Source organism: Buceros rhinoceros, unplaced genomic scaffold (assembly GCF_000710305.1).
Source record: "Buceros rhinoceros silvestris isolate BGI_N320 unplaced genomic scaffold, ASM71030v1 scaffold9154, whole genome shotgun sequence".
NCBI lineage: Eukaryota > Metazoa > Chordata > Aves > Bucerotiformes > Bucerotidae > Buceros > Buceros rhinoceros.
The window spans coordinates 90386-104577 of NW_010410049.1; the positions used below are offsets into that span (position 1 = coordinate 90386).

At 48.7% G+C, this 14192-nt stretch overlaps 1 protein-coding gene across 1 annotated transcript in view; it reads left to right on the forward strand.

Moving 5' to 3' along the window:
• Nucleotides 1–9801, forward strand: part of LOC104492852 (protoheme IX farnesyltransferase, mitochondrial) — a gene marked incomplete at its 5' end in the record, with an annotated part of 99922 nt that extends 90121 nt beyond the window's left edge. The window contains one exon of the mRNA XM_010135455.1: nucleotides 9120–9801. Within this exon, the coding sequence (XP_010133757.1) occupies nucleotides 9120–9562 (443 nt within the window). The remainder of the gene's footprint in view (nucleotides 1–9119) is intronic.
• Nucleotides 9802–14192: the final 4391 nt, after the last annotated feature.

Consider the following 14192-nt stretch of genomic DNA (forward strand, 5'->3'; position numbering starts at 1 on the left):
AACAAAATTCCCCTAAAGCCTTAAGTGCCAGCATGAAGTCAGGAAAAGGAGGCAAAGCTTGGCAGCGAGTCCTGTTCGGTGCCGGATCCTCCTCCTGCACAGGATCCACGTGCGGATCTCCTGGCTGTGCCGCGCTGCGCCGAGCCTGTGTACAGCGTCTTTCGGAAGTAACAGAGCTGTGTCTTTTGGCGGGCGGGAGGCACAACGCATACGTGCTTTACGCTACTCCAGTGGTGCTGGTCGTCCTCCCCAGACTAACGCTGCAGCTTCTTGGTAGAAACATTTGCTGTCTATTTCGACTGGTTCTTTCTAGTTAGCAGAAAAAATTATCTGAGGTATTAATTTCCAATGCTGTAGCTCATATTTTGCCTTATACATTTTGCACTTCTTCCGCCGACCACCCTGTGCTTACGCGCTGAAGGCTCGATCCCAGCCGGCGAGCGGTATCGGTGTCTTAGAGCGGAGCAGTTCAGTGCCGCGGCGTTCCTATAAACCACCCAGTTAGATGGAAGTGACAAGCAGGGGTCCTCAACATAATGTGCTTATCAGTTAAGGGGATTTATTCTGAGTAGGTGGCAGTGGCATTAGCAGATAACAGCCCTGACAGCACGGCAGGCACTGCAGACCCACGGTGGCCTGGAGCCATAGGTATTACTGCACCAAAGAGTGTTTATCTCAAGAGACTATTTAGTTTATCTCCGATGCTCCACTTATGGTCTTGCTTTCCTGAAAGACATCTTGTACTGATTTTCATTCATTTTCAGAAATTTAAATAATTCCCGGGGCTGTGGAATTTATAGACTGAGTATCAATTGTAATCATGTGGAGGCTGGTTTTTAAATTGCCTTTACTTTGTAATTCAAATTCTGTTGTATGGTAGACATTAATTATGTCAGCCAACATCTATTTACAAATGGGGATTTAAAACCGGGCAGTTCTTATCAGCTGGTGACATTTGGCAGATGGATGGTTTCAGTAACAAAAAAAAGAGAATGGGGAGGGGGTGCTGCGCCCAACCTGTCAATGGCTGGAGGCTCTCCTACCTTCCCTGGTGTAGCACTTGTCTGCCAGGAGGAGGGAGAGCAAAGCAACAGCTTAATTGTATGCAAAATAAGCTTAGAGATCTTTGTGTCCCTTCCAGTTAAGCACTTTGAGTTTTCAAAGCCCCTTGATGTGGGAGCAGGTCTGGGAGCCAGGCGCCGGAGCAGGGCAGCTCCACTGTCCTGCCACTGGAGCAGTGGAGGCTCTGGCTACAAAGTGCCTCTAGTAAACTCAGCTTTTCGGGGTCTTGCTTCTCAGATGAAAGACAGCAGAATCTGTGGTCTGTTGCAGAGGAAACAGAGATATTCATGTCACTGACATATGAGAGTTGGAAGCTGGGGGCCCAGGAGAGTGCTTTGTGGGGGTAAAAAACTGTAAAAACCGAGGCAGAGGGACAATACTAGCAAGCAGCTGGTCTGAATTTAGGACAAAAGCCAGTGGGCTATTTTTTTTCCCGTTTTCCATCTTCACAAGAGACAAAAGAAATGGCAGTTTCACCGCTGGGGCACCTGGGGGACCAATCCCACAGATCCACAAGCAACATGCCCTTACACAGTTTTCTTCCCCACGTATGGCTCTGGGGGCACAGGATGGGGTGGGGCAGCCCAGTGCCCTGGCTGTGAGACACAACATCCACGAGAGAAGCACCCATGGCCCGGGTGTGTGACACAACACCCAGAAGAAGCAGAATGGGGGGTCTGAAGGAGGGGCTGCCACCCTGAGCTACGTGGGAGCCCTGGAGGGAGCTGAGGAGAGGTGGCTGGCAAGGAGTCCCTGCGTGGCGCCACAGGTTTGAGTCCTCTGCTGAGTCTGCCCCTTTGGCAAATACTTCCTAAACATATTTTCACATAACTAATGGTCTGCACAGACCATGTCTTCATCTTGCCCCACAGGCTCGCTGTTTTTACGGTATCTGTTGCTGGGGTTAGCTCAGACGAATTACGTACGGTGGTGTTTTTCTCAGCCTTGACTGTATAATGAAAGGTGTTGCCCTCTGAGGCTTTTGACTGCGATAACCTGTTGAGTGCCCTACAAAAATGTGCATGCCTCTGTGTATCCATGCGCGCATAGCTTTTGTCCACACGGCGAGCAGACCAAAGGGCATCTGGTTCCCTCCTGTTAAAGGCAGTGGCCGAGAACGCTCCCTCGAGGTGGAAAACCCCACTGCCAACTTCATTTCCCATTCGTGGTGGACACTGAGGACCGTCGTTTTGTTCTGCAGACAAGCCGTACACACGGCCAGCATCCCCTTCCCTTTATGTGCTGCAGCAGAGAAGTCTATCGCAGCCCGGAGACGCTCCTGTTCCACAAGCCTTTTGTGCCATCCTTCAAAAGAAACAGCTATTGAAACCCATGACCATGAAGCTTTTGAGTCTTCCAGTGTTTACCTCCTCGCCCTTCGTTTACATGACCGTGTAACCTTGAAGGAGCACAATTAGGGCCGCGCGTGGGGCTGCGCTGCCCGCACTGACAGCCGGGACCATTGTTTGCGGCTCAGGGACCTTGTGCAAGGCTTTAGAAGCGATACTTTTCCTTTTTTCCTCCTCAAGGCTGCTCAGCCGCTCACGTGGCATCCAACACAAGCAGCAGCATCTGCTTTTGTTTTCCACTGGAAGCAGAAGTGCCGGTTGTTGTCTTGCTGTGGAGCTCGTGAAGAAATGCCGCAGAGGTGAAACAGAGGAGAATTGCGTCAGTTTGGTTAAGGTTCACAACTAGATATTTCCTAAATGCCTCTGTGTTTGAGAAGGCTTCATAGTCACAAATTAAGATGGAAATTTTGTGGGGCTAATCCCTTTTTGACTCCCAAAGACAACAGGAAAAATTAAGCAGTAGGTAGCGCTTTTCCCCAGGAGTGATGTGGGTAGTCGGAGGCCAGTTGCTTTACCCTCATAGTCATTTTCCATCTCCGAAACAGGCGGAAGGGAAAGGCAGTAATTATGGCACCTTCCAATTCTCCTTCACAAACAGCAAATGCCACCACCAGCTTAGGAAACCAGCCCTTCATCTCAGGACACTGCAGCCGTATCACGGCCGTGACTCTCCAAACCACTCTGAGTATTTGTATCAACTCCCCCAGATAATCCTTTGGGTGTTTAATATTACACTGAATCTGCAGTGAGCAACCGCTGACGGGACTTCAGAATCCTTCTGTACCCCCATAATTGGTGCAGAGTTACAAATCTCTGGGGTGGATTACCGTGTTAGACGTGTCATGAATGAGCACAGCAGAAGAGATAGAAAATGCAGGCTTTGGGGATGTATCCAGTACGTTTCCTGCCAGCTTTAACATCCTGCAAAAATCACACAGGCGCCCAGCGAAGAGGTTTGGCCTGGTTGTGTTAAATTTCCTGTAGAAAAGGTGAAAAATGCCGTCTGAGGCAGCGCGGTTGCTCACAAGCAGGTGGATACAGCTGGAGCAAGTCAAGTCTCTGAGCTCTAATCTACCTTGTCTGGATTAAAGAGGAGTAATTTGTTCAACATCTTTTAAGGGAGGAGAGCCAGTTGTGTGCTATCAAGTAAAACGGTGTGTGGTTGTTTCCTGACTACGATCCGTTAAAAGGCTGAGCTTAGGCTACCAAAGCCTTCCCCTCCTGACAGCAGCCAAACTCGTACCAGTTTCCTAGAGACAAAAGGCCGGTGCTTTCCTCTAATAAGTCGGGGAGCTACCAAGGTCTGGAAATAATTTTGGAATTCCTTCACATTATTCAAGGCAGAAGAATTACTAAAATTGTGCTTTAAGCAAAACAGCATTCTTAGGTTGCCAAGGCAGTAAACACCAGCTTTGGGAAATGCAGCAAGATTTCAACATCTGTTTTGGAGCTGATACTTTAACCATTCCTTGTTTGTTTTAATGCCTGCTTGGCCACTTCCCAGTCATACATATGCAGCACCAAAGCAAAGGCAGAAGGAGCAGGTCCGTTCTTGAACTGCCGCTACAGATCAGCTTCTCTTTCCTTCTGTTATTTCACTGACTAAGGAAATAGGTGTTTGTCCTGTCTAGAGCCTGGAGGTGGTACGAGAGGTCTGCAGAGCGCTGTGTAGAGGGAAGATGCTGTGTGTTGTCTAAAGGACGGTGAGAAGGACAGGAAGAGGTAATAAGCTGTTCGTCTCTGGTGTGTTTTCAGGAGCACGATGTCGCTGCAGCAGTCGCGGAGATAACCTTGGACATGTTTGCCTCAGCTTGTGCAGACAGGCCCACGTTCGTCTGCCAGCCCAGGCTGGTTGGACTTCAGCTGGCCCTGCTCCAGAGGCTGGTGCTCCACCAACACACACTGTTCTCCAGCCTGTGCCCTCTTGTAGCTCAAGTCCTTGTCTGCCCTGGAAGAACTTGCCTTCAGCAATTTTTCTGAGAGTTTCGATTGGATCATCCCAAACTGTTGTGCCTGGTGTAAGGCAGAGAGCTGAAACAATTCAGATGTGGTGAAATCATCGCCACTGCTCCGTGTGCCAGCCATACCTTTCATGCTGGCAATACCTTTCATCATCAAAGAGGACTATTTCAAATCACTGCTTAAGAGAGTGGCATTCACAGCACGAGACAGTCAAGCAGGATCCAAACGTGACTTCTGCCCTTTAGTGCATGAGAAAATAGGTTTGCTGTCCTCGGGTTGCTTATGTGAATGAAACGGTTTGCTCAGAATGGTGCTACCGCTGTGATTTCTGTTGGCAGTGATAGCTCGCTAGCTGAATGTGCCCACTCTTTCTTGAGCAGATGATGTACAGACATGAACAGACTCTGTGTCCCTTGCAGGACGTGAGAAGTTTGGGAGACTCGCACTAGGCTCTGGAAATTTTTGTCCCTGGGTCACTGGTCCTAGCGCAAGCCCAGGGTGGGCAGGAGAAGAAGCCGTTGCTCCCTGGTTGCTCTGCTCTCCTGTCCGTGTGTTAACTGCTGCTCAGAGTTCACACCCTGCAAGGGTGTACACCCTGAAAACCATCTTCCAGTTTCCTGCTCTTAGGTGCTCATCCTAGAGTGGCCAAGGACTCACTGGGCTGAGGCGCTGACGTTGCTCCCTCGCCTGAGACTTGGACCATCCAGCAAATGAGCTCATCGCAAATTGCTTTAAACGGAGTAAACCGTGAAATTCAAATCAAAGTTTAGAGGTACCACACGACCTTCTTGACACCATAAAGAGCAAAAACTTCAGAGGGAGTTCCTTCTCGCTCTTGTAATTCTGAAAATTAGACTGTCAGCTACTGCGGTTTGCAAGCCCAGAATCACTAGTTGCTTTTGGAAGTCTCATCTCACAGTTATTTCCAAGTCCTACCCAAATTTATTGAACCTTAAAATGCCTTGCCAAGCAGTTTCCAAATGGCTGTGGAATTTAGTGTCTTGTTTGTTTTAGGAAAAGTGCAATTTATAAAGCTTCAGTATTTCACTAGATAAAAATATATTTACAGAAAGAACGAGCCATTTTCTTCCTTCTTCGGTGCTAGTTGACATTTTGGCTTTATCTTAGATATTAAAATAAAATAAAAATCTCAGCTTGTTCTTGTTTATTAAAAAGAAGATATATTACTATTTAAATATTTCTAAAAGAAGGTAAGAAAAGAAATAATAGCTTAACCTTAAATTCATGATGAACAGTAAAACCTGCTCTTTAACTCTGTGGATGCCGTAGGACCTCCTTGGTTCTGTGCAGTCGTGTAGCTTCGGAGATGATTTAAGGTAGCACAAGGTGATTAAACAATAGGAACTCAGCAAGAAAACATGTTATACCTGCTTTGCACACAAGAAAGAATACTGGAGACCCAGGTCCTGTTTGCCTAAATAGACCTCTTTTTTTTTTTTTTGAAAATCGAACAGGGCTTGTCTGCCAAGTGGTCAGGGTTTGTAAGCGTCAGCTCGCGGCTGCCCCAGGTTCTGACACCTGGAGAAGTGAAGAGTGGAAGCGGTCGTGAGTGGGCTAAACCTAACAGCTGTTAAAAGCTTGGCCAAAAAGAGTTTGCAATATCCATGAGCCAGGTACTTGTGGTCTTGCAAGTCATAAACACTTGCAGAAGAGCTGGGAGCTCTCACAGGAAATCCGTATCATTCTGCTCACGCTCGGGTTTCCCACGCGCCGCAGAGCTGCCGAGGAGCCCGCGGGCTGCGGGGGCCCTGGGTGCTAAAGCCAGCACCGTGGCTCTGCCCCCACGGCCCGTGTGGCTTTTGCAAACCCCCTGCCAGCTCCACGTGCTGCCGGTGTGAACGACCTCGTCTTGTCTTCACTTAATTATAAACTCTGGAGAGAAAAAAAGAGACTTGCAATGATTAAACTGAGTTCCCAAACTGTTGGGATCGACACGGAAGCAGCAGAGCAGCCTGCACTGTTTTGAACCAGGTTGGTCTCCAGAGTTAGTCTGGCCATAATATTGCTTAAAAACACTGCTGACCTAATTATGATGTAGTTAATGTTCATCTGGTAATTAGTGAACATTGCAGTGTCTGCTCCGGGCTTGACAGGAGTCCTGCTGTGGACTCGCTTGATGCTGAATTGTACTGTACCGCGTGCTGGGCTTTGCAAGTCATCGGTCTTACGGGACACTTAAAAACCTCTGACAACCCGACAATCTGAGCCTGGGCAGAGCAAATTACGGGATGTCCCAGGCACATGGGAAACTACCGAAATGATCGGGTCAGTTAAAATCCTCATAATGGGCTATTAAATTGTTTTACTGTTCAGCTTCTCTGTAAAATATCAATTATCTCAATACTTGTAATGTAATCAAAGTAATTAAATTCCAAAGGCTTGCATGTAAAAACCAGAGCGCTGTAAGCGGGAATCCAGCCTCCAGGAGTTTAGTGTTTCAAAGTTTCTCCAGATGACTTTTTTTTTCCCTCTTAATGGTGTTATAGTTAGAGAACTAAAGGGGTTTGTGTGTTTGAGGTTTAGGGTGTGTTTTGAGCTTGGCTACGCACGGCGTTTGAACATTTGAATAAGCAACGCCTGTGGTAGAGCCGCCGCACAGGGATGCGGCACATGCCAGATGAAAAGCCGTGGGAAGCAGGGACGGCCTCTGCCTCTGATCCTGGCCCCGGCTCCATCTGCCTGCGTTTCCTCAGCGGACAGGAAATTGTAGCTTACCTTTCCCTAAGTTCTGAAACGTGACAAGCTAATGTCTCTAAAGCATTTCAGATGTGAAACTTGAAAAATATTCCTGTCTCAGGTTTATCACATTGGGGATCTTGCCTCAGGTAATATGTTTTACAGGAATAGGAAAAGGTAAAGGATGACATATTACAAGCGCATTTCCCCCATTGTTTCTCCTGGCGTAGGGAGGACTGCTCCATGATTAAGTTTTATTTCAGTTTATTTCTGTGGAGCTGCTCCCTTAGGTTTCAGCAGAACTGCATCAAATCCTGTCTTCTTAGGGCCAGAATCACTTTTGTTGCCACGATTTTCTGTAATGAACGGTAATTGTGGGGTGCAGCATTTTCAGCTGTCTTAAGAGGTCCCAGTTTAGAGGTGTTAAGTGTCCGCACCCTGAGAGTCGACTTCACTGGGATGGAATGGCAGGACTGACAAACGCTTCAGGCCACAGTCCAGGGAATCACCGTGCAGGCAGGGGTGTCCTGAAAGCACACCCAGCGCATGAGCGTTGGTCTCCACACTTCATGTACTCAGCTTTCAGAGGCTTGTACTCACCTGGTGGAGTATTTGTAGCTCATTTCCAAGAGCGGTGAGACAGGTCTTTTATACCACTGCTGGATCCTATCAGCAACTGGAAACCCGCACTGAGTCCACTGGGCTGTTCCTTCACTGGTTCATGAGGCAGGGCAAGAAAAAAGGTTCTTTTGCAAGCTTAGGTTAGTATTGTTTGCATGATAACACCGGTGTAGGGTGTGCTGTTTACAAGAACTAGCCATGCACAGCCCCAAGGAACGTAGAGCCAGAACAGGTGGAGAGAAGAGATGAACGACAAAGAGTTTCAAAGGCGACAGTGTCTTGGTCTTTGTTAGAGCCCGAGCAGTTGCTGGGGGAGAAGTGAGCGTTTGGGGAAGAATTTAAATCCATTAACCTGTGCGCGGGTAAGTGTTGCTGTTTCTGTTTCTATCAAGTCATTAAGAAAATGACAGAGTCAGAGCTCCCACTGAGAAGCAATTTCCACAGAGAATGAGCTCATGGAGGAAGGGAGATGCAAAGAAAGTGTTAATGCCAGAGCAGAGTGTTTGGGAGCTGGGGAAACAAAAGGAAAATCTAGAAATGCTCATAACGTACTAAAGCCTTGAGGGATTCTTTGTCTTCAGACAAAATTAGCAAAGGGAGTTTATTCTGAGAGCCTCCTTGAAGCTCGCTGAAATCAGCATATAAGCTGCTTCTGCCTTGATAAGCCCTGACCGTGTCCTGAGGATAGCTGTGAAAAATGTGGTGCTTCCGTAGTGCCTTTTTGAATCTAGAAGTAGCTGACTGGTGTGAATGGTGACCTGATCAAACTGCTTAGAAGTTCCTGCAGTCGGTTTGAAGGAGTAAGAAGTTCTCCCTCTTCTGCCACCTTATAAGCAGCTTCTGCAGGTTCTGCCACCTGCCTGAGGTCCCTGATTGCTCCTGTGCCATGAGCAATTCCCTCCCTTCAGGCAGTGGACAAACAAAATGCTTGGCCATGCCCCAGCCTACCAGGGTGCTGGTGTTTTCCTGGTTTGTCCTCCCCTCTCTGCTGTCACTGAGCAGGGCTCCCTGTTTCTGGTCAATGTGACGCCACTTCTCTAGATACGCCAACTCAGGAACCCGGGAGTGGAAACCAGAGGCTGCCAGGAAAGCAGTCTATTGCCCAACTCTGCTTCATTTCCATCAGTCTTCCCTCAGGTAGAGGCTGGATTGGTGCAGAAACCAATTAGCGATGGTTCAGTAGGAGGAAGTGACTTGTTGAAATGCTTTTCAAATTAAATGCTCCGAAAACAGATGAACCACCTTGCACAACCCTACCTAAATGCTGTTAAAAACAGATCATGGCATGTCTTACAGAGCATGGCATGTCTTCTGGAACAGGGTCACAGTGCTGCTCTTTGGCAAATACAGCCCAGATCTGTGGAGTCTTTACGTAGCGCTCCTTGCAGCGGCCCTCTAACGCCTCTTTCCTTCTCTCTCCCACTGCAGGCGCATTGCTGTTGGGAGGAATCCTCTACTCCTGGCAGTTCCCTCACTTCAACGCCCTGAGCTGGGGTCTGCGGGAGGATTACTCCCGGGGAGGATACTGTATGATGTCCGTCACCCACCCCGAGCTCTGCAGACGGGTGGCTCTGCGGCACTGCTTGGCCTTAATTGGACTCTCAACGGCAGCTCCTGTTCTCGACATCACCACGTGGACTTTCCCTGTTGTCTCACTCCCTATCAACCTTTACATCTCCTACCTCGGTTTCCGGTTCTACAGGGATGCAGACCGCAGCAGCTCCAGGAAGCTCTTCTTCTGCAGCTTGTGGCATTTGCCAATGCTGCTGCTCGTCATGTTCACGTGCAAGAAATCGTTCCTAGAGAAGGAAGACAAAGGTGATCTGCTCAGTGAAGGTCCTGGCAGGGCTATGGAAATTAGATTGCCTTAAATGTCAATTACTTGTCATCCTTGTGACACATCAGGTAGTATGTTTTAGTAATTACAAGGGGGAAATCTGTGGAGATCTGTTGGAAGAAGAATCATTTGTGCCTAGCGACCACTTCATGCGATAATTTTTCTATTTTCTTCTGAAAGGGAATAGACGTGAGAGCTTAAAGCATTCACGGGCCTCAAGCTCACTCACCCGTCACGGATTTAAATTTAGCTTGTGTCAGAAGCACATCACTTTGTGGTGGCCTTCCAAAGTCCCCGGCAGTCGTGGTCTCTCACCTCACGGGTAGGTTTTCAGTTACGCATCACATGCGCACACTTACTAACCGCCAGCACTGGCAGCCTTGGCGAAGCCGTCAGGAAGCGACAGATGAATGATTTCTCACCTCTGCTCCCCAAGCATCCTTCCCCATCTTAAGCTTCGAGGCACATGGTGGGTTGGGTGAACTCTGCTTGTCTCGATCCTTGCCATCCCTGCACTGATATTACACAGAAGCCTTTGGTTTCTGAGGCTTTCCCCAAGGTTCCCCTTTACCCTAGTAGGTTTTTAGTTTTCATACAGCTGGCACAATGATTTAGGAGAAAGAAACTTGTCTTTCAGCACATCAGCATTAAACCACCCTCCAGATGAACAGCTACTCTGTAGCACAAGCCCTGAACACACTGAGCTGTGCTGCTGTATATCCATCATGGGGAATTTCTGACTCCCGTGTGGTTTTACGTCATTAGAGTTTGAGCCCTGTGTGTCAGGTCTTTGGCTGGTAAAAATTGGCATTGCTGTTTATGTTGGTGAAGCCTTGAAAAGGTGTGGGAGGTAAGAACCAGATCTCAGAGTCTAGTAGTTTTGAGGTTTTTCTATGCTGATGTGTCTCCTGCCAGCCCCTTCAGTGTCAGTGTCCTCAGACAAGCTCTGGGCTTGCATCAGGAGTTTGAACTGTGTCCAATATCCCACTGTGGTGGCTCTGAGAGGCGGCCTCGTTTGCGGGCTATGGAAACACATTTCACAGAAAGGAAGTTGAGCATTTTTATCTAATATTATAAAGTTCAAATTGCTGATGCAGCCAGTGTTTCTCAAAAGCAATTATTGTGGATGGGCTCACTGGGAAAATGCATTATCTTTGTTCACGGATACGCTGAGGAACAGCTCTAGCCTCAGTCTAATGTCCTTGCGATCCTGCTGCAGGGCTGTCGCTCACCCCCAGCCTACCTGGGGCTGGCTTTGACCCGCTGGGATGCTTCCAAACACAGCAGCATCCAGGGTGGACACAGCCTGTGTTCTGGTTTATTGTGGTAGTTAGTGCCTGTTATGACTTGATGTGTCTTCACGCCAAGATTTCTTTCCCATGTGGAGAGAGACTGGGCAGCACTGGTTGTGCATTGTTCCAAGGATAGAGCAATACCTGAAACGGGAGACACTGCCTCTGATCTGATCCCGGAGAGCGCCCTTCGGGGAGCGTCACAAATCTGCCACCACGCGCGTATCTCGCTGACGTGAAATCTTTGCTGGCTGCTTTCATGATACAAGCTGAGCTTCTGGTCTCAGTTACACTGGTGTAAATCAGGAGTGACACGGTTAACCCCTGCGCCGCTGGCGGAGGTGCTCGCAGGAGCAGAGCCACCTGTTTTACATGGCTCTTAAATAATCGGTTGCACAATTTTCTGGCTCTCTCAAGCGATTGCAGATGACAGGATTGAGTTCCCTCACACTGTTGTCTGACGGACTTTATTGTACTCGAGTTACTGTGGGCAACGCTTGGTAGAAATGTCTGGAAACTGTACAACTCCTGAATTTGTTCTAAAAATGCATCCGGTCTTCTCTCAAATAAAGTGTGTATTGTACAAAAAAGAGATGAATACTCAAAACCTGATTCAAACAATTCACTTGGGACTGAAACTCTGGTACAGTTCAGTTAATTGCAAAGGTATGTGATAGTTTCATGGCATTTCTCGCAGCAGCAACATTCTTCTTCATCGCTGCAACAGCAAGAAGAGCTTGTGAAATCCTTATTTATTGTGCAAAAAGCACCCTGAAACGAAGTTGCATGAGAGTGGAAAGGGTTTATGCGAAACCAGAGAATTTGGTTGACCTTGAGCTTGGAGAGGAACCTGAAAAGAGCCGATGCCTCACAAAACCCACAGATTTTGCTTCCAGAGGCAGAAAGTGATGCTGAAGCAGGAGAGTTGTGGTTTTCTCCCAGGTCATTATAGACCTTCAGGATGGCCTGCGAGTCCTGGGTGCTGTTCTGACAAACCCTGTTTGCATTAAAGGCCCCAAGGACATGCCTGTGGTTCTGTTTTGAAGAGCCATCATCTTCAATTCTTGGTCCAAAACGTGTAACATTCCTGGGGTTTAGGGCTAGACGGGAGCTTTATAATCATCACCAAGTGTCTGCAAAATGCAGGTCACTGAGTTGCACCATCTCCACACCCAGTTGGTCTGGCCTGGAGAGAAAATGTGGTTTTAGAATGAGTGGACCTGGGATTTAAAGGTAAGAAATACCTTTTTTTGTTTTTTTATCATTTAAAAAATTTTTTGATGTAGAAGGTGCTCTCTGCTTTGCTGCAGAGTGGCTGTGTGGCAGGGCTGGATGAAGCCATTTACTACCGATAGGAAATCCTGCTGTTGCATGTGCTTTGCAAATAAAACCATGGCCAAAGTGAAATCCCCGTTGTGGACAGATCATACAGTCGGTGCTCTCAGGAGATCTTTTCAATATTGCTGGTGCTGCTGTGGAAACCAGAAAAATACTGAACTAAACTGTGAACCTCATCCTCTGCGACCCTGCGTGGAGGAATAACGTCAGCACTGCTGATACTTCTGCCCAATCTCTGCAGGGAAAGGGGCAGGGGAGGTGGGAGGTGCAGGGGAGTGTCTTGCTGCGGTCGCTTTGCACAGCCACGGGGGTGCCGGGAGTTAAACGTGGGCTTCCTGCGTCTCGGTGCTGGGCTGCGTGAACATCAGGCTTTGCAGGGCTCCGTGAACGTGGAACGGTAGCTCCTGTGTGGAACCGCAGTGGGTTTTTTTACCTGTCCCATTTGGAGGATTTGAATATAGGTTGGTTGTCATCCTGCTCTCCTGGTTACTCGGTATCCCCCCATGAATGGTCCTCCTGGAGAGTACCTGTCATTAATGTGCTAGTGAACGAAACACCAGCAGTGCGCCATGTCTCTCCGACCCCTGGCTCTGCTGGTAGCTGAGATGGTCCCTGGTACGGCGGGCAGCTTCGTGCCACCAGAAGCCTGTACTGAAGCTGACAGAGGCATGCGAGTCAGTCACTCAAGAGGATGAAGCTGGTTTTGATCTACTTGGCCTTTAAACCTTTTGTGTGGTTTTGTGGGTAAAACAGTAGCCCTAAGGCTCAGGGGACCTTCATTCTTTCCAGGGCTCGGTTGAGAAGTGCCGTCCATCTGCACCACAGGGATGATGGTATTTCGCCGGGTTGGATGAGCAAACAGCTCATGGTTTTTTGTCAGCCCCAAAACCATTATTCTGTGTGGCTCTGGCTAATGGTTCGAGGAGCGTTGTGGAGAGCTGGCACTGGACTCCCCCCACATCTCTCCTTTGCTCTGACCTTCAGCAAATCGCTGAACCTCAGCATGGCCTCGCCTTGCAGTTCCGCGTGGGGAGCTGGGCTACGTGGCTGTGAATCGCCCCGAGCTCCCGTGGTTGCAGCTCCCAGGTCCTTGCGTGAGCCGCTGGCGGTGCCTCGGCACAGCGGGTATCCCGGCAGTCGGTGGGGCTCTGCGCTCCGCAGCATGAATGAGGAAACCCAATCCCTGCGCACACAGCTCCTTCCCTTCTCGTTTCCCCCGCTGGGCTTTTTTTTTTTCTCGCTTCCTGTATCAATCTCCAATATAATCTGCCCCAGCAGAGTCACACATTCACACTCTCCCGGTTCCAGCAGCGTTTCCCACTCAGCCAGGCCACGGCATTTCAAGGCTTACACAAAACACACACATCCTTTTCGGTTCCGACGATCCCACGGGAGTACGAATGGAAACAGAATGATACTGTTAGACATCATTATCATTACAGATAGAAAGTGTGTTGTCCTGGTCGCTCTCCAGAGGTGATTAGATATTCCCCTTCCTTGGATATACAGGCTGTCTACAGAACACTTTGCTTTCAAAACAGAACTATCAGCACTGTTTTCCTACCAAGCAGCTCTGCTGGAGGTGGTAACACTAGAAGCTCCATTGCAGGCTGTCCCTGATGGCGTTTCTAGATACAGTATTGCTTAACCAGGCGAAGAGACGGCCTCGGAGAGGGCTCGTGGGGTGTGGGATGCCAGTCATGCTGGTGGTGTGGCCTTGGGTCAGTTGTTTGCCTCTTGGTAGTGCTATTTCTTCGTCCGGTCGTGGAGAGGGTCAGCCCTGCAGCGCAGGTCCTGTGCCCCTTGGTGCGTGTCCAGCACTTGGCTCTGCAAGAGGCAAGTTAGGGTCTGGTTCCGATGTTGGTCATCTCCCAAACAGTGTGGTGTTAGTCTGGACTCAAAGACGTCAACTGAGTTGTGAGGTCAGAAGTGTCTGTCACTGGTGAGGGCCCTCCTCTGTGAGAGTCCCTCAGATTGTGGCTTACTGGGTGGTTCCATCGGTGCTCTGATTTTTAGGGCTTTGACACAAAGTTC